Raw genomic sequence first — 18,975 nt, 5'->3', positions numbered from 1 at the left:
GGATTGATAGAACATTTCCAAAAGAGGGGGGGATAGAAAAATGTTGTCTATATGTACACTACATAATCTGCTACAAGGAAAGAATCTTTGTTGAAAGAAACAAAAATAGCTGTTCATGAGACCATGCTTTGCCTATTTTGTTACACAATGATGAGTGTTGAGGATCTCAAAGGAAAAAAAATAGATTGAGTGAAATAGGACTGGGTTAAGAAATGTATATGGTAAGACAAGAAGAATGGGTGATAAATTAATGTGGATTTAATACAAATATGAATTACCAATATGAAAGAACTGTGTTGAGGTGGCTTGATAATATTGAGAGAATGAAAAATTGCAAGTGAAGAGTGAATGGATGAAGAGGAAGGAAAAGACTGGGGAAGTTGTGGTTGGATGGAATTAAAGAATTCTTGAAGAAGAGTAGAAGCTTCAGAACAAAAGACCACACATAAACTGGTGAAAGGAAGGGATGGAAATAAGGGTGGTTGACAAGGATAAAAAAATATGGAGTGGTACAACTAATGGTAGTGATGTAGATTTAGTTGTATTTCCTCTTCTTTTAATGTTATGAGAGGTTACTATTGCTTATTCCTTTTCTGCAATTTGCATAATATTGCATGCCCTCTAATTCAGAAATATGATGAGCATATAGTAATGGAGATATATATTCCTTTAGGTTCCATTTTTATTTTATGTATGTGTGCATGTGTCTTACCACCCAAAATCCATAGGTTGGATTTAAAACTAACAAACTTATCTGCCTCTCTCATATGTATCAGAAAACTTTTGAAGAATGTGGATGAGGAGCAGTGGATACAGTTTTCATGTAGTTCATTCTGAAGTGGGTGGAACTGATGGTGATGATGAAGGAAAAGGAGGAGTCCATAAATGTTGGGTGGATTCTACCAATTTATGAGGCTCTTCTTCCTTTATTTCCATATTGCCACTTACCCCTCCAGACAACATGCATACATATTGTACATAGTCACCACGCCAGTCCCTTCCAGGATAAGCAACATTCTGCAAAGTGCAGAAAATGAAGGAATGGCTTCTCTTAATTTTTGACAATTCCTCTTTCACTAAAATTAATCTGTACCATTTGCCCTAGAAACCAAAATATCCCCATTCACAAATATTGGAGGTTGGGGGTTGGTGTAAATTAAATTTGGCTACATTCTTTTCCTTATCTCATAAATTTAATACTCATTCTTATCTGCAAGGGGCTTCAAAAAATTTTTGGTGTCTTTGTGCAAAGCTTTTATCTAAAGCTTTTATCTTCTTGACTTCATTGCACCTCAGTCCTTTCCCCCTCCAATATCAGGATCTTTTCCTTTATGCTACTCCCCTCCAGTTCTTGCTTTCCTTCTTTCAATCTGTTTTAACGTACTTGTTTAACCTTTTCCCCTCTACATTACTTTTCTTTACGCTTGCCCAAGATTTTTGATTCATGCTCATATACTCTCTTCTCATGTTTGACTAACAGCATACAGTAACTCGTCTTTATGACTAAAGGGTCAGATCCAGGGGCGGGTTTCAAAACCAGCCACTACTGGTTTGCTTGTGGGCGCTCACACGCTCGCATGTGCAGAAGCATCTGGGTGGGTGGGCAGAGCCTCCCTTCATCGCTGCTACCAGTTCACCTGATCTGGTGCGAACTGGTAGCAACCCACCACTGGTCAAATCACTTTGTGGGGGGAGGGGTATGATGTCAAGATAATTCTGATTTAACTGGCCTTTAGATCATTATATTCTGCTCATTTATTTCTTTGCAGTATTTGTACAGCAAAGCGTATAATCTTGTAAGATTGCTTCATCTGTATCACAAATTGAGAGAAGGATGCTAGGAAGAAAGGGTTCTGTCACATTAAGTATGTAATTAAAATGTGAGGCTTCTGATTTGTATATATTTTTTGAAGCTTCAAACCTATGGACCTTGATTATGCCCATTGAACTAGTTTGTAAGCAAGGACATTATATCATACCTGAACTGTATCTAGGTTAAAACTCTTTTTCTCAAACTAACTATTACTGGATAGTGATTACTGCTCTGAGTTAATTTACAGGCACCTAATGAGGGAATGAGTAGCATTTTTCTCCATTTTATTTTACAATTGTTGTTTCTTCTCTACAGGACCATTTTTGGTCCCAGCTTCTTATTGTAAACTATTTTAGGTTCCAGAGAGTCAACCTACCACATTCACACATTTTTTCTGAAAGGTCCATCTATAATCATTCCAGATGCTTCCCATTAGTTCTTCATCTCCTTTATTTCCCAATGTTATAAAAGAATAAATTGGAACAACAGACTCCTAAATTGGACAATAATCCCAAAATTCCTCTATCTGGAAGCAACTCATATCTTCTAGAACCACTTACTAGTTCTCTATTTTCTTTAAAGTCCAATTCTGTATGATGCCCTCTTGATAATAAAGGGACTTTTCTTTCTTCTTTCAGAAAGTGGAATATTTGTATGTTCTCTTACTAAGTTTACATTTAAATTTAAAAATGTTTGCTAAAATTTTCATATTTCATAGCAACTCAAAAAATGTCTGGCAAATTAAAAGAAGCCAATACCTACAGTCTACTAGATCTATTTTGCTGGGGTAGTCTTTGGGGAACCTTAAAGTTGGTCCTGATATTTTAAGGGACCACAGAATGGAGATTTATATTATTTGTGATAGAGTCAGCAAGTCTAAGAAAGATATTTTTCACAATGTATTTAGAGCATATTTTGAATGAACAAATGTGTAATCTCAACATCTGTTTATAAACAGATTTTGCTTGATAATGAAGATCATTGAGGCATAATGCATATATATAGAGAGAGAGTGAGTGAGAAATAATTTAGTTTGCCTATGTATCAAGGCACAGTACAAGCATGTCAAGATGGCTCTCCTTAATGTATGGAATTTTGGCATGTAAGAGCAGTTTGTGAGCAGATAATAGAACGAGTTTAACTATATTGTTGCTGTGGTGTTATATATTTTATTAGACAAATGATATTTAAAATATCGTGATAACTGCACTTCTGCTTTCTTAGAAGATAAACAAAATTTATATTTATTTATCTTTTAGTGCTGATATGAGTCACAACCAGATGACTCAAGAACCATAGAACTAATTCTAAACAGATAGAACTAATAATATAGAATTAATAGACTTAATAACATAGACCTAATTCTAAATGTGTTATGCAGAGGAGCCAAAATGCATATGTGGATATAGATGGAGCTATGGAATTATGGTCTGATATCTAAGTCATTGATTTACAATCCACCACATGGTTCAGTCCTGTTCCTCCATGATGCTCAACAATTGCATGAAACTGATGGAAGAGGCTATCTCGACTCATGGAGTGTCGTCCACATGCTGAATGATGATATCTCATTCAATTTCAGAAACCATGAACTTTGTCTAAGTCAATTGTAGGGTGAATGAGAAATAATAAGTTATCTAGATTTCAGGATAAAAGTGCTACTATTAATGAAGAATGTGGGTTTGAATATTGGAACACAGCCTGTTTGGGATAGAATTAATTCTCCTTGAGAGGATAGGGTCATAATGTGATTATGTTCCTTGACTCTCAGTTGTCACTGTATTTGCAGGTCCATTATAACGTGTGCTTCATTCCTTTCTTGATCTGGTAGTGTTGATCCACAACATAATATCATCCAGTCTTGATTACTGCAATATCTTCTACATGGGACTACCCTTGAAAATTATCTAGAAGGTGGAACAGATGCAAATATGCAGCTAGATTGCTAACAAGTATGACTATACAGAGATCATAAGATGCCTGTATTAAAATATCTGTGCTGATTGCCAACTGCTTATCAAGCACAATTTAAACCTAAATGGCTTAGTGATCTGGTTATCTAAGGGACTGGTTCTCCTGTTACAAAACTATCCAGTTGTTAAGACTGGCAAGAGATGCTATCTTAAAAGTGTTCTTGCTGTCAGAGTCTCATCTTTCTGGCTCAGGCAGAGGGGTCAGGCTCAGTTAGGAGCCAGGGATTCTCAGGAAGATTCTGAGAAAAGAAATGCAGGGAATGCAATGAGCTTTGTTGAACCTCACCTCAACAAACAGTTCAAGAGAGTGTGAAAAAAAGGTCAAGGCATTTCCACACAGAAGGAGGTGTAGAAAATAACCGTGAAGGGTTTGAAGTAGGCAATCATCTCCTTCAGGCCGCCAAAGCCTGTTTATAGCTATATTATGATTGTCTAGAAAGCTAATTTTTCCAGATGTCACTTTGATTTATGAATTAAACATTCCATGAAGTAATTATTAAACTTCAATTACTTTAATAGTTTAAATTTAATAGAAGTTAAATTATGATACTTCTATTTTACTATTTAGCTTATTTACATCTATTTCTTATTTACCTGGCTACAAGAAATAATGTACTAAAAATATTTTGATCCTAGTAACGATAATGAAACTAAAAATTACATTGCCCAAAAATAGGGGGTGGGGAATCTTTTGACAATAAGAATAGCATAACATTGGGGGTAGCGAACTGAGGGCTCCAAAGTGACAGTTGGCCTCACCACATATTTGGTCAGGTGGGGCTTTGGGGAATTCTTTCAGTTTATTCAGGATTTATCCCAGTTGTCATCCATTTTCCATTTCTAAGTGGGGGAACTTGTACTGTTAATTTTTAGCAGTCATGGTTACAGATACTTCCAAGGGCTCCATAAAAGGCTGGTGGGGATTCTGAATGGCCCTAGGGCTTTGGATTGCCCATTCTTGCCTTTAAAAAGCTACATTTGACTAATTAAGAATAGGGACAGAAAATATGGAATATCTGGACACAGGTGTATTCCAGAAAGAATTTTATCTTTCACAATTTGTCAAATTTGTAAAAAGCAGCATGGCTTTGATCACAGATCAGAGTTGCCACCAACTTTTTGGCTCTCCTCTGAGAAAAGATAGTTTGAAGGACAGCAACGAAAAGATTGAAACTTCTTGCCTGGAAGAACATCTGTGCATCTGTTTACAAAGAAGTATATTGCCTAAATTGCATTTGTTGTTGTTAGTTGCAAAGTCGTGTCCAACCCATCGCAACCCCATGGACAACGTTCTTCCAGGCTTTCCTGTCCTCTACCATCCTCTGGTGTCCATTTAAGCTCACGTCTACTGCTTCAGTGACTCCATCCAGCCACCTTATTCTCTGTCGTCCCTTTCTGCTTTTTCCCTCAATCTTTCTCAGATTTAGGTTCTTCTCCAGTGAGTCCTTCCTTCTCATTAGGTGGTCAAAGTATTTGAGTTTCATCTTCAGACCTGGTCTTCTAAAGAGCAGTCAGGGTTGATCTCCACTAGGACTGACCAGTTTGATCGCCTTGCAGTCCAAGGGACTCGCAGGAGTCTTCTCCAGCACCATAGTTCAAAGTCCTCAATTCTTTCTAAATTGCATAGTGTTATGCAAAAGGGACAACAGGGATCAAGCAAAAAATTAATGCTGCCTGGAAGTGCACATAGCTGATGAAGCAGTAGTGAAACAAGAGTTGAGAGTTTGAAGTGACTCAAGAAAAAGAATATAGTTGAAAGATGGAGAAATGAAACAGAAGGTACCAAAAAGATAGCTTGTGAGATTTTATAGCAAGGCTCTTGCTTTTAAGCACTTTTAGCAACCTGTAAAATTAAACTACAAAGTATTGCTTTTTAGATATATTGAACTAAAATTCCATGAATTCCTAGGTAGAAAGTTCTAGGAATCCTTCAATTGGCAAAAGGTTTGGGAAGTTAAACTATACTCACAAAAATCTAAACAAAATATATTTGTATATGAATTCAAGCTATTTTCCGATACCCTTTTAAGAAGAGATTAGATAACCATCTGACTGAAGTGGTGTAGGGTTTCCTGCCTAAGCAGGGGGTTGGACTAGAAGACCTTCAAGGTCCCTTCCAACTCTGTTATTCTGTTCTGTTCTGTTCTGTTCTATTCTATTCTATTCTATTCTATTCTATTCTATTCTATTCTATTCTATTCTATTCTATTCTATTCTATTCTATTCTATTCTATTCTATTCTATTCTATTCTATTCTATTCTATTCTATTCTATTCTATTCCAATTTAATAGCCCAAATATTAAATCTTTCATTAAAAGGAGTCTTGTTCCACCGTAGGGATCTACAACTTAATACACTAATAAATAATAAGATGCAAATCAATCTACACAAAAGGTATATTCTATGTAAAGCCTTTAATGAGAGCAGCAAATTTGTTCTTACAGTAACAGATACATATGCAGCATTATTAAAAGATTGCTGTACAGAGAAGAAAATTGGAAACAGAACTATTTTTTTGAAATAGCCTTCTTTCTAGCTATTATACCAAAACTGAGTACAAAAAAGAACAATCACTTCAACAAGCAAATAATTATATCACTATAAATTTAGTCGTATTTCATGTATTTTCTAAATACATCCAATTTTGTCCAAATATTTATTTTGTTGACAGCAGGATCCTGAAATACCCCTTGTCAGAAAATTACCGAAAAGCACAATGCAGGGGGAATGAGTAAAGATGGTCTTTTCTCTGCTTGGCCAATAGAAAAAATATAGATCAAAGCCTCCTGGTGATAAAAGGAATCTTTCCTCCTGTAGGTGTTTTCTGCTAGATCCAATCCAGAGTACACTGCTGTAATTTTAAAATCTTTATATGTACAGATGCATTTGTGATACTAAAACACATTCAGCAACATCTTCAATTCATCAGCAACTTCCGAAGAAACTCCAAGAAGCTACTTTTCACATACTTATTAATTCCCAGGATATTAGAAATGACTTTTCAGTCAGACTGTTGACTGAATGTAGTTTTCTTGCAGTAAGAATAATACATTTAAAATATTTTAGAAATATAAATCCTTGGTTGGCATTCGAACAAAATCTTTACACAGCTCTGTACAAGAAAGAGTGCTAAATTCACAAGCAAAAGCAAACCTCACGTGTGTCTGTATACGGTATTTTTTTTAATACAAAGGACTTTGTATTAAAACTTTTGCAAAAATTTTAAACCAAGAACACTGTATTACTGGAAATTTACTATTTAAACATTTTAAAATATGCATTTAAAATTTATAAATTGTCAGAGAGGAGTTACTATGTATACTCATATAATACTTAGCGTATTTTCCCACAAAAATATTCTGATAATCACCCATATTTTACCAATAATAACAAAAAGTTTTGGCATTTTGCATTGTCGGATGATTTAAACAAAAGCATTTTTAAAAAACAAACTGTACCTATAGAAAAGTTGTGCCACAATAAACTGGCTAAATCTTTAAGGAGTATAAGCCTTTATTTTCATGCAAATTATTTTACATGTTATCTAATTCACATGTTATCTATATGGTAATAACCTAATCACTTCCTCAGAATAAAAAGCCATTCTTTAGATGTTAAGCTAAATATATCATTTGATATTGCATGATTTTTTAAAAACAAATAAGAAGAAAAAAAAAACAAAAGCTATTAACAGAATAGGGAACAAAGCATGGGAGGCATTTATTGTAAATCACAACTGTGTAATCAAACTTTATCCATTAAAAAGTGCTGTTAATTTTTTGGATATAAAGAGCAACTTCAGGAAAATATCCATTAGGATTACAGCCTAGAGATAAATGATTATAAAAACACTTCCAACTAACTTTTCATGATTACACCTCATGTCCATTTAAAATTAAAAAGTAACATGTAGCTTAAGCCCAAGAGAATTGCTTTAAAAGGGACATAAAGTTGGCCTAATTCAGGTTGCTACATTCTTTAAAACAATATCCCTGCTGCCTCTATAGGCTTCAAAAAGCCACATCAGATAGCTTAGCTTCTGCTTTTCACAGAAACAAGATGAAAGGCAATAAGGGACATGTGCAATTTGCCATGTGTCAGCTGCAATCACAACTGGCCTTCAATAGTTTTCTTCCTTCAGCTCAATTCTTATACCTAATGCTGTATTTTTAGACAGGGATGGAGACTTTGGTGGTCTCTCGATGTTGTTGGATTAAAACTAGTGGTGTGCAAAAAGTTTGGATTTTGTAACAGTGGTGACCTTACCAGACATGTTCCAAGCAACAGTGCCAGTCCTAGTAATATTGCAAGAATTATTTCAGACTCAAAAGTAACTGTTTTAATTCAGGATATTTTGCAGACATTTCATTTATATCGTCCCAATAGCTCAACCATCATGGTGAGAGGTATGGGATTATAACAGGACGTTAAGTACAGATTCTGCAATCTGGCATTATGAAATTATAAATAGATAGCAATATGACACATATTCCTTATTCATTGCTTTTTCTGAATGGAACTCAAACTCAAACCGAGAGTCAAGAAATCAAAGAGAATGTATTTAGGCAAGAGGGGTAGCTTGGGAAATATACATGTGGTCTCACACTCCTCCAAATGGTTAAGTTCAATTTTTTTTGCAAGTTATATATGCACTAAATACTTTTTATTTTTATATGTAAAATGTATAACCTGCCTTTCTGATACATATGCCTTTAAAAAATAGATAAAAAAGCAGGAAGGAATAGAATAAGACACAAAGTTCTTACTTAAACCTATTTGATAAAGATATGAATGCAACCTTCTCAGACTTCAGTTTTCAATTAGAGTGTAATACTCTTACAAAAATACACAATAAAAATATCTTTTGACTTTAACTGAAAGTTTATAAAAAAAAACCCTCAGAATTTTAAAATACCTCTCAATTTTCTCCCATGAATAATTGATTCAAGTGATATTCAGGAAAAAGTATATGACTATTTCAGCAGTGGACTTGTAGTAATTACAAAATCAGGTATTCAGGCATGGATACATATTTAAAGATAGTAAATATTTATAGAATCTTAATATTTCTTTCCATTTAGAATAAATTTACTATTTTGGAACTACAGCAGCACATAGCAATTTAACTAATTAGATTCATTTAAAATATGTTTTAGTGCTGTGTTATATATTACCAAAAATTTTTTTTCAAAGTTTAAGCTCAATCGCTTTACAAAAATATTAAATATTTCAAGACAATGGCTTACACTGTCCAGGTTTTCTATAAAAGAGACACTTGTTTTCTCCAAAATTTGCTATTCAAGATAAACTCTTTATAATTATAACATTATAACAGGATACAATATTATAATAAAAATTATCTGCATTTCTCATCGTTGAAAAACCATGACTCAAATGTCTGATTAATTGTTAAAGTTTTTTTTTAATGGGAAAGAAGAAAACCAAATAGCCAGAAACATTATCTCACCAATGAATGCCTCGACCTCCTTCCAATATTCCATACATGAAAAAGTTACAGAATATTTATGCCCTACACTAACTAAAAACTAAAATTAAAATCTCCCTTTTCATTTGATTTGCACATCCTTCATATACTTGGTCTGCAATTTGTTTCCTAGTCATTCTGTTGTCATCAATGGATGCTCCTATAGTAATTTCAGTCAGCCATTATGACTTTGGTCAATCAAGGTCCCATATACAGGTTGTCCTCAGTTTACAATCACAATTGGAACCAAAATTCTGTTGCTCGGCTTTCAAGTGAGTTGCACCTGATTTTATGACTTTTCTTGCCATGGCTGTTAAGTGAATCATTGCAGTTAAGTGAATCAAACAGCCAGTAAGTGAATCTCACCTTCCTTATTGATTTTGCTTGTCAGAAACTGACTGGGAAGGTTGCAAATGGAGAGATCACATGACCACCACATCACAGGACACTGCAATCATTGTAATTACATACCAGTTGCCAAGCATCCAAATTTTGATCACATGACCATGGGGATGTTGTGATAGTAATAAGTGCAAGGACTGGTCATAAGTCACTTTTTCCAGTGCCACTGTGACTTTAAACAGTTGCTAAACAAATGATTGCACTTTGAGAACTACCCACAGAGCTCTTTAGCGTGACAGAAAAGGTGTAGACTAGGTTATGAAACTTAAATCATATCTTTGTCACTTGCAACACTCTCTAATAATGACAGCATCTGTCAGTTCTGAGACACATTTTGGTCAATCTGCCAAAAGCACAACAAAAAAACAATTTCACACCAAGCATTCTCAGACTATTCTATGCAAAGAATCTCTAAAAACTACATTCCAAGGCAACATATTGCTCTCCGCATCCCACCAAATAGGAGGTACATGCAATGTATTAACATAGCCAGTGTGGATGGTATCGATTTGATACCATCTATATGTGAGAGAGATATAGCTGTTTGGAGGCATCTTAAGATTTGAAGAAATGTACATTTTTAAAAAGAGTATAGGAGCATTCTCAAGTCCCTAAAAGGTCAGTGCACATTCATGGAGCACCAGAATTGGAGTCATAGAAAGAGAAATGGGTCATACTTGAAAAGAGTATGGTTAACCAGTACTTGGAATAAGAACACTGCACTCTGGAATGATTTGTTGCAAGTATTATTTGCATTCTAAGAACCTGATATTGAATAAAATATCGGAGGAAGCCCTTTTAAAGCTACGATATTAAAATTCCAGGCATTCAAGTATTGCTTCCTACATGAAGAGTAGAAATAAAGTGCTTGTACTGACGTATTTCACCCACCCCCTTCCAAAAAAAAGTTAAAAAAAAAATCACTTGAACCTTAGTTTAAACAGTCCATGGCCAAGATGCACAGAGGAGAAGAAATGCAGACAGGAGGGAAAAATACCCACACTGGCAGAGCTATGATTCTTCTTTCTGCTGTAGTTCTCATCACTGAAGAGATCAGCTTCTTTTCTACACCAAACCATGTCATTTTAGTAGAGAAACAGCAAATGAAACAAGTTGTATCCATGGCTGTAAGCCCAACAGTCATGCAAGATCTTTAAATTCACCAAATAAAAAAAGGCCATTTTTAATAACAACAAAAAAGCACATGAACATATTACTTAATAAGGATGTGGGAATGGAATCTGTACCTATGCGCAAATGGCAATGCATTCTGGGTTGCTTCAGCCCTTGGTTCTGAATTTTGTGTCACTTCTGGCATTGTCCTTTCATCATCTGTCCCATTAATGCTCTCCGGTGTAAGAGGAGATTGAATATCACCCGCAGATTCCTTAAAAAAAAGAAAAAAAGGAATAGTACATATTCCATTTCTATACAATATAGTTCCAATATATAAAATAAAATGCTACAGTTATCAAATATATTGTAGGTCTTAGAAAATACCAGTGTTCAGTATCCTACTGAACCTTTAAAGCAGAAAACAAAAGGAAGCTCGAGAGATGTAGCCTGTGTGTACATCAAATCATCTTCCATCTATTGTTTCAATCAACTAACTATGTCAAAAGATGTTCTGCTTCATGTAGCAGCATCTGAGGGTCACAGCAATTCCGACAGTGTTGTGATATTGTTTCCATGTGTATTGTGATGTTGCGGATATTATATACCCAAAAGGGCAGAATTTGTGGCATAGCACAAATTCCTCATTCTGAGGCCCAAGAATCTGAAGGTGCCGCAGTTTTCTAGGTAACTCTTTCTGCCCTGATTTGTGATAGCAATAGCAAAATCTCAGAATGTTGGGGGAAAAAAGGCATAGTCTACCAACATTCTACCTGCATTCATGTTCAAACGAATTATTGCATGTGGAATTATCTAAAAAAAAAATCCCAACTGAAACTCAGATGAGAGAATCCGTTCACTTTCACTTTCAGCTAAGGTGTCTAAGAGTAGGAGTTGTCTCAGGCTTTTCCTTTTCTAGAATTTTTCATTTACTGTTTCCATGTGGCAGTTCCAAAATAATTCTAGGTCAGGGGTGTCAAACTCAAGGCCTGGGGTTCAGATCTGGTCTGTGGGGTGCTTAGATCTGGCCCATGCGGCTGGCCTGGAAGCAGTGAAGGACTAGCCTGCAGTGCCTCTGCCAGCGAAAAGGGAGCTTTGGAGGGCCGCATGCGGCCCTCCCGAGCTCTGTTTTTGCTGGCAGAGGGTTGCAGGAGCCCGTTGCAGCTGCAAATGGAGCTCGGGAGCATTTTCTCTCTCAGAGCACTCGGGCTGCCACAGGCGCCCTTGACATGAGTGATGTTGAGCTGGCTATGCCCACCCTGGCCCCCCGAGGTCAAACACAATCCTGATAAGGCCCTCAATGAAATTGAGTTTGACACCCCTGTTCTTGTTGTGTCTCGCCAGCAGCCTGCGCGGATCATGGCTGATCCCGACGATGAGAAGGCTGGTGTGGTGTCACGCCAGCAGCTGCGCTTGCATCGGACAGCGAGAAGGCTGAAGAGGATGTGGTGCCAGGGGCAGAGACTCAGCCAGGGCCTTCAGAACCTCCAGAGGCTCCTTCAAGTGGAGAGAGCGAAGTGGAGGACCCTCTCCTCAATGCTCAAGCACGCAGGGCTGCCAAAAGGCAGGAGTGGCTACTCAGGAGGAGTAGGTCTCCTCAAGAGTAAGGCTTGAGGATAATTGGCCACTCCCTTAGCCTATTTAAGTCACACGCCGTTAGTAAGTTTCTTGCTAGAAACAACTCGTATTATTATCAGAGTATTTTGGTTTATCATATCTTGTTTTCTGGGCTGGTTGCCAACCTTTGCCGGTCTTGTTTATTCTTGCTACTTAATAAATTTGATAAGGACCGTTGGTGTGTGTCAATATCCTCGGAAATCTGGAGCTGGGGTAGAACAGTTCTAGATGGATAGATAGATTGTTACATCCTCATGAATTGGGCTAGAGCCGTGTTTCTCAACCTTGGCTGCTTGAAAATGGGGGAACTTCAACTCTCAGAATTCTCACAGCTGGGGAATTCTGGGAATTGAAGTCTCCCCATCTTCAAGCAGCCATGGTTGAGAAACATTGGGCTACAGGTTATACTGACTTTCTACTTTTGTTCCTATAGAATTTAGAGCTGCACAGTGGTCTTCATATTGGAATCCAAAATGGTACTATACTCTGAAGTGTGCAGGTATAGCATAGTACTTCTTTTCATTTTTAAAGCAGTTGGATAGATGCTCACATGGTGATCACTTGGCGGACAGAAAAGAACTGCAATACTGGGGAAAAGGCTGCAAGCTGGAACTTACATCTGCATCCTCCAATATTTGGAAGCATCTTTTTGAATTCAATCTGAAGAAGCAGATTTTTAGTGAACAGCCCTAAAGGAGCTCTTAAACTTAATTTAAAATTAATTAATTAAAATATAAATAAAATACTATTTCAATGGTACTGTCATCTATCTTTGTGTTACAGTGATAATTTCCATGATCAGAAAGTGACACGTTTTATATTATGAGTTCAGATGAAAATATACAATATTTCAGACTTTACTAATTACCAGTTGACTTTACAGTACCTACTGTATGCACTGAATTTCAACTTTTAAATAATGTGGGGAAAACCTGTATTTCTTCCTTCTGAAGAAAACATAAATACCCAGTATTCAGATTTCTATAATTAGCAATGTACTTGGGCCATGAATATTCCAAATTTCAACTTTGGGATAGCATGAGCATACCTCAAATATCTGGGTATAAATTAACATTTCTCTTATAGAGAAAATTCTACAAATACCCAATTGTTCATCCTTTTCAAACAGAGTTCTTGCTCTTCAGAATATCCAAGTTTGACCCATTTATACAATCTATGCAATGTGCTTAACTAACTTAATGCTTTTTAAGTCTACTCTTGCGTTAATCAAAGTGATAAAAATATCTATTGTATGGATAAATATAAAAATAGCTGAAAAATGTCTAATTACAGTATATTTAACATACTATATGGCCAATCAAGACAATGATTAAATCAAGCAGTACTGACTTTTGTATGGAAAAGCTCATCAGCTCAAAATCCATAGGATACACAATACCGGCAAATATTTACGGCAATAGTAAATACTCAGCCAATAGTTACCTACCTATATCCCTGCTACTATCTAAGAAGTATTTAGGGATTAGACTATAAGTATAAACAGATGGAGTATAATGAAATTAAAAAATAATACTTGATAACACCTTTTACAGTAAGTGCAAGACGGTTTTAGATAGATAGATAAATAAATAAAAAGAACCATTACAATCAATTGGGTTACTGTGTTCTTCTCAGTCAGGTTATTTTTAGGCCTTTAACAAGAGGAATAGCCAGAGGCATTTGCTACCCTTTGAAGCTCAGGGCACTTACAGTTTACATATTGCCTAGACTACTGCATTAATTTACCCAGTCTTGGGGTTATAGTTCTTAGTAACAAAGTGATTACTCAAGCAAATGTCTCAATAAAGTGATTAGTGTGGCTATACAAAACCCCTCTTCCACAAAGCATTAAAGCAGTCACAGCTTTCTCTCAGGCTAAACGTACTCATCCATTTTGCAGGTGATCCTAACAGAAAGGTTGTCTCAGCATGTAGATATAAGTATAGAGAACCAGGGACAGCTTTCAAAGCAGCTGCATGCCCTGCATGAGGTGTGCAAACAATGTAGCTCCTTTATTCCTTCAATGCAAGTGCTTTATTTCCAATAACCTGCTTTGCAAAGCACCCTCTTTCAAACACTTTGCAACCCCAGTGATTAGTTCTCACTTTTTATTAAAATAGAAGGAAACAAATTCAGTTCCACTTAACAGTATATGGAAGTGGTTGCCTTCTTCCATGATATTTTTTCCGCAAGTTCCAAATCTAGCCAACAGCCATAAGATTGAACTGTCTTGGCTTTTCAAGATCAGCAAAGGATGTTGAAATGTGAATATCAATTTGCACATGGTCCAAACAAGATCCACATGAAAAATGGGAAAGCAATCAGAGGTAAGAGGAAACAAGGATACTGAATAAGGAAGAATTACAAAAGAAGGAAAGAAGAAGCTGCTAGTTTATAAGGTCATAAGGAAGACAAAAACAGATGAAGAAGGCAAGCCATTATAATGTGAACATCAGAAAAAAGAGGTAGTGAGACAGAAAGGAACTATTTGTATAAAGAAAATAGCACAAGAGGATGTCAAAATCAGGAAGATGGAAGGTGTCGAATCACAATATAATCCCCACGTATTTTATATTATTATTATTGGTTTATTTAAATTTATTGACCACGCAACTCCAATGGACTCTGAGCAGCATACAAAACTGGGAAAAAAAACCAAACAGCAAAATACATTAAATTAATATGTTATACATTAATACCATGCACACACAAATGGAATTGTCAAGTATCTGTCTTCTAGCAAATTCTCCTCACCCCGTGCAAACACGCAATCAGCACCATATGGAAGCAAACTAAGAAAAGAAAGCCTTGCATTCCATAATGGATATATATCCAAGCTGAAACAAATATTTTTCTTCTTGCATCCTATATTCACTCAAGGATCCTTTTAATCTCCAAAATGTTTAGAAGGAATGGTTTACTACAATGTATAAATTGCTTCAATTTTTGCAATTTCAACTTGAAAAGCTATAATCTCTTTATCAGATTTAGAGTACCTGGTGCAACAGGCATAGGACTGAAGAAGCTTGCATGAAACTATGCAAATGAATGTCCCAAAATTGATATTTAATGGGTAAATCAAAACTACATTCCAAATAAATTATATCCATTTTAATCAAAAACAAGGACAGACATACCTGTGATGGTGTACTTGTTAATTCCATCTTTTCTTGGGATTTTTCTTTAGCTAATCGTGCAGCTTCTTTAAATTCCTGAAATTTTTCTGCAAACTGAAAGCAAAGGTTGGATAATTACATTTATTTATTTATCAAATTTACAACATACAGCACAGGCTCTCAATAAAATCATCCCCCCAAATTAGCAAAAATCTGAAAGAAGTCAGTAGTGATGATAACCAATATAATAAAACCATTGGCTCGAGATATATCAATACATAATTGTTATTCGGGAAGAAGCCTTATACCGTAGTCCTTACAAAGATTTCTCAATTAGCTGAAAAAATGGGACATCAACATATAAAATTTGTGATCCAATATGACAATAATCAGATCAGCCTTTTGGATATACAGTAAGACTATGAATAACTATCATGATTGTTAAACAATAACCACTTAAAGACTACTTAATCCTGCCCCCCCAAGAACCAGTCTCCACAAAAGCTACAGATAGAAACCCACTCCTCAAGAAAGATAGCTCTCATCTATAAACAAATCAGTAATAATTGTTCTAGATCACTTTTCTAACATTAAATGCAACTGCTTTTTGGAATCGGTTTTCCGATTGTACTCCAATTTTTTAAAATAAGTATTTCTTATAATAAGGTACCTAAGATCGGTGACAGTTGCTAAATTTGAAAAAGCAAACAAGAAAAAAAGCTAAAAGATGTTAAAAGGTTGTAATAAACATCAGTGTTCATGACAGGGGAAGGCTAGTTCTGTCGTGGGTAAATGAGATGTTGCAAGGGTTGAGTGAAAGAAAGATTAAAGACTTAGATGTTGTTGCTACAGGCATTGCCTCTGTAGCCATTGTCTATGGAGATTCTCAGTCATCCAGGTCATGGTTGTCCCAAAGGTGCTTTTTCAACTGGATTAGAAAAGATAAAGTTCAGTTGCTTTTTTGAAAAAGCACCTTTGGAACTCTGTAGCCATTGTAGCTAGTCACAGATAAGAGGGGAGAGAAACTGCACAGGGAGGGTATGTGTTTAGAAAGCGTAAATAGGTGGCGATGACATGTGATTGGTCGTTGTCTTACAATTCTCATTGGCCCAAACTTTTGAATTATAAAACTATAAGAAAGGTGGTCAGGAATGGCTGGCTGTGACAGTCACCCATTTCTTCTGCCTACTGACCGATTGAGCTGTACTGAAATAAAACTGTTTACTAATCACTCCACAAATGTCATCTGCTGCCTATTGTAGCTTGGGCTACAATAAAAAGAAATTGAGAGTTACTCAATAATATTCTACATTATCAGATAATCCCTTGCTTCACAGACAGTATAAGAGGACAAGAAATCTCAAGGATATACTTACTAAAAGTAATTTAAAGTGATAGAGTTAGTTACCTACAAGTTATAATCATTGCAAGACCATCTCAGGATCATCTCCCTTATGACTATTGTACTGATTAATAAAAAATATACACAAAACCTTTATTTTCACCTAATCTATAGACAATTAGCAGACATTTCCTTAAAAGATGCACCACATGCATCTTTTAGTACCCTATCCTAAAATTTATTTGGGCTCTTAGGATCAGAAATGGAAAACATTTAGATAATATAAGAAAACAGAACAGGAATATCCTGCATTGAAACACTTTCCAGATTAAGAAATATTCCATCTCAGATTTATGGCCATAGAATACTATGGGGCAAAAAATAAGGCAGCTCTACTAAAAATAATAATAAACCAAGTAGATTTTACTATTGAATAGTCTCACTTCTAACAGGCTAAAAATGGAGACATTTAGCAACTATCTTTAATATGGAACATACCTTTCCCTTTCAGAGTTTTTCCCTAGCAGTCACCAATACCCTTTGGCAATATAAATCACAATAGCTCCTCTTAGCCACTATTCCAGGTGACTAGTTTACCAACGTTTTAGATAAAATAATGTCTGTTTTTCATTTTCTCTTTGGGACAGAATGTTTTTGTTTAACATTTAGGAATGAGAATCAGTCAGGGTAGACCTAAGGAGAATAACCCATTTTAGTAATATTTTTAATTTTAATTAATTTGGTGCCACGTGACTTCAAATAGTTCTGGGCAGTTCACAGTAACCTGTTATATATATATGCGTGGTGAACCATTTTATGTATTAGTATTTTCTTCTGCATTGTTTTTGTTTGAGAAAGGAACTCATTTACAAAATATGTTTGGATCCAGTAAGATCGTTTTTGTTTATATTTTGCATTTCTCCCTCTCCTTTTTGTTCTTTTGTAAAATTAGCCAGAGCAGATCAAGCCATTTGAATAAATATTTTTGTGGCCAAAATCTAAAACAACCAAATTGCTTTGAAGATACAACATAATTTTATGAGGCATGCAAACAGCAAAACTGTATACTGGCACTTCCAGCAAAGCATTGGCAGCTTGCTGAGCAGCCTTGATCAAAAGCAAAACTACAGCTCATATAATTTTGGCCCACCGCATTTCAAAGAAAGACAAAGAAAAGGGAAGATACAGTGTAAAATTCAGCATGAGGTTGGAATAGTTTTGATGAAACCATCTGGGTGACCTTATTATGTATCCCTTCTTCTTAGGTCAGCATAGTAGCGCTACTATTTTTGAGATGTAGTCAGTGACTAGAAACAATTTACTGGGCCAAAAGGTTCCTAACTGATTCTTTCCCCCTCTTCCCACTAAGGTCAATTCAGTTTGCTGTGAATGTTTTCTTACAAGGGCATTTTAAGCAGTGTATAGAAAGGCACCTCATAGGTTTAGTAGTGAATGCAGCTCACATGTGTATGGGGGGAGGTACCATTTGCTAATACAGAGATGTAAAACTAGCGTCGTCATGTTGTCGTCACATATCGTGATTTTTTCCCCCTTCGCTAAAATGGGAGTGGGCGTGGCCACCATGTGACGCATCCAGCCCGTGGCCCACAGGTTTGACACCCCTAGCATTGTGTTATGCTAACACAATATGCATTATGTAGCACTTTTTCTGAGTAAAGCATCCTTAGTATAATACCTTGGCCTCAGAGAATAAAACAAATTCTCCTTTATGTGCTTATTATTTGTTGCAAATATAGAGGCCATTTCAGGTGACAAAGGTGTGTAGGTAGAGGTTTCAACTAAATGTTGCTATTCTGTTATTAATATGCGTATGATAAAGCTTTATATTTTTATCTAGATTGATATACCAGACTGAAGTCAGCCAAACATACACAGGTAGTCCTCGAGTTACAACCACAGTTGAGCTCCAAATTTCTGTTGCTAAGCAAGGCAGTTGTTCAGTTGTGCCCCATTTGTGATCTTTTTTGACATGGATGTTAAATGAATCACTGCAGTCCTTAATGAAACATGTAGTCATTAAGCACATTAGGCTCTCCCCCATTGATTTTGCTTTTTGGAAAGGTTACAAATGGTGACCACATGATCCTAGGAC

The 18,975-nt window shown here is 35.9% G+C and overlaps 1 protein-coding gene across 2 annotated transcripts in view; it reads right to left on the bottom strand.

Annotated features, from left to right (window-relative positions):
- The window catches only part of HOMER1 (homer scaffold protein 1), a 60,554-nt gene that overhangs the window by 16,672 nt on the left and 24,907 nt on the right, over positions 1 to 18,975 (bottom strand). For both annotated transcript variants that reach the window (XM_034441060.2, XM_087885759.1), the window contains 2 exons: positions 15,542 to 15,634; positions 10,922 to 11,061 (listed from right to left, as the gene is read on the bottom strand). In XM_034441060.2, coding sequence (XP_034296951.1) covers positions 10,922 to 11,061; positions 15,542 to 15,634 — 233 coding nt within the window. The remainder of the gene's footprint in view (positions 1 to 10,921; positions 11,062 to 15,541; positions 15,635 to 18,975) is intronic.

This window comes from Pantherophis guttatus, chromosome 2 (assembly GCF_059756535.1).
Source record: "Pantherophis guttatus breed Tessera chromosome 2, ASM5975653v1, whole genome shotgun sequence".
Taxonomy (NCBI): Eukaryota; Metazoa; Chordata; class Lepidosauria; order Squamata; family Colubridae; genus Pantherophis; species Pantherophis guttatus.
Note: the sequence above shows the minus strand (reverse complement) of the source record. Positions and strands in the feature narration are given on the sequence as shown.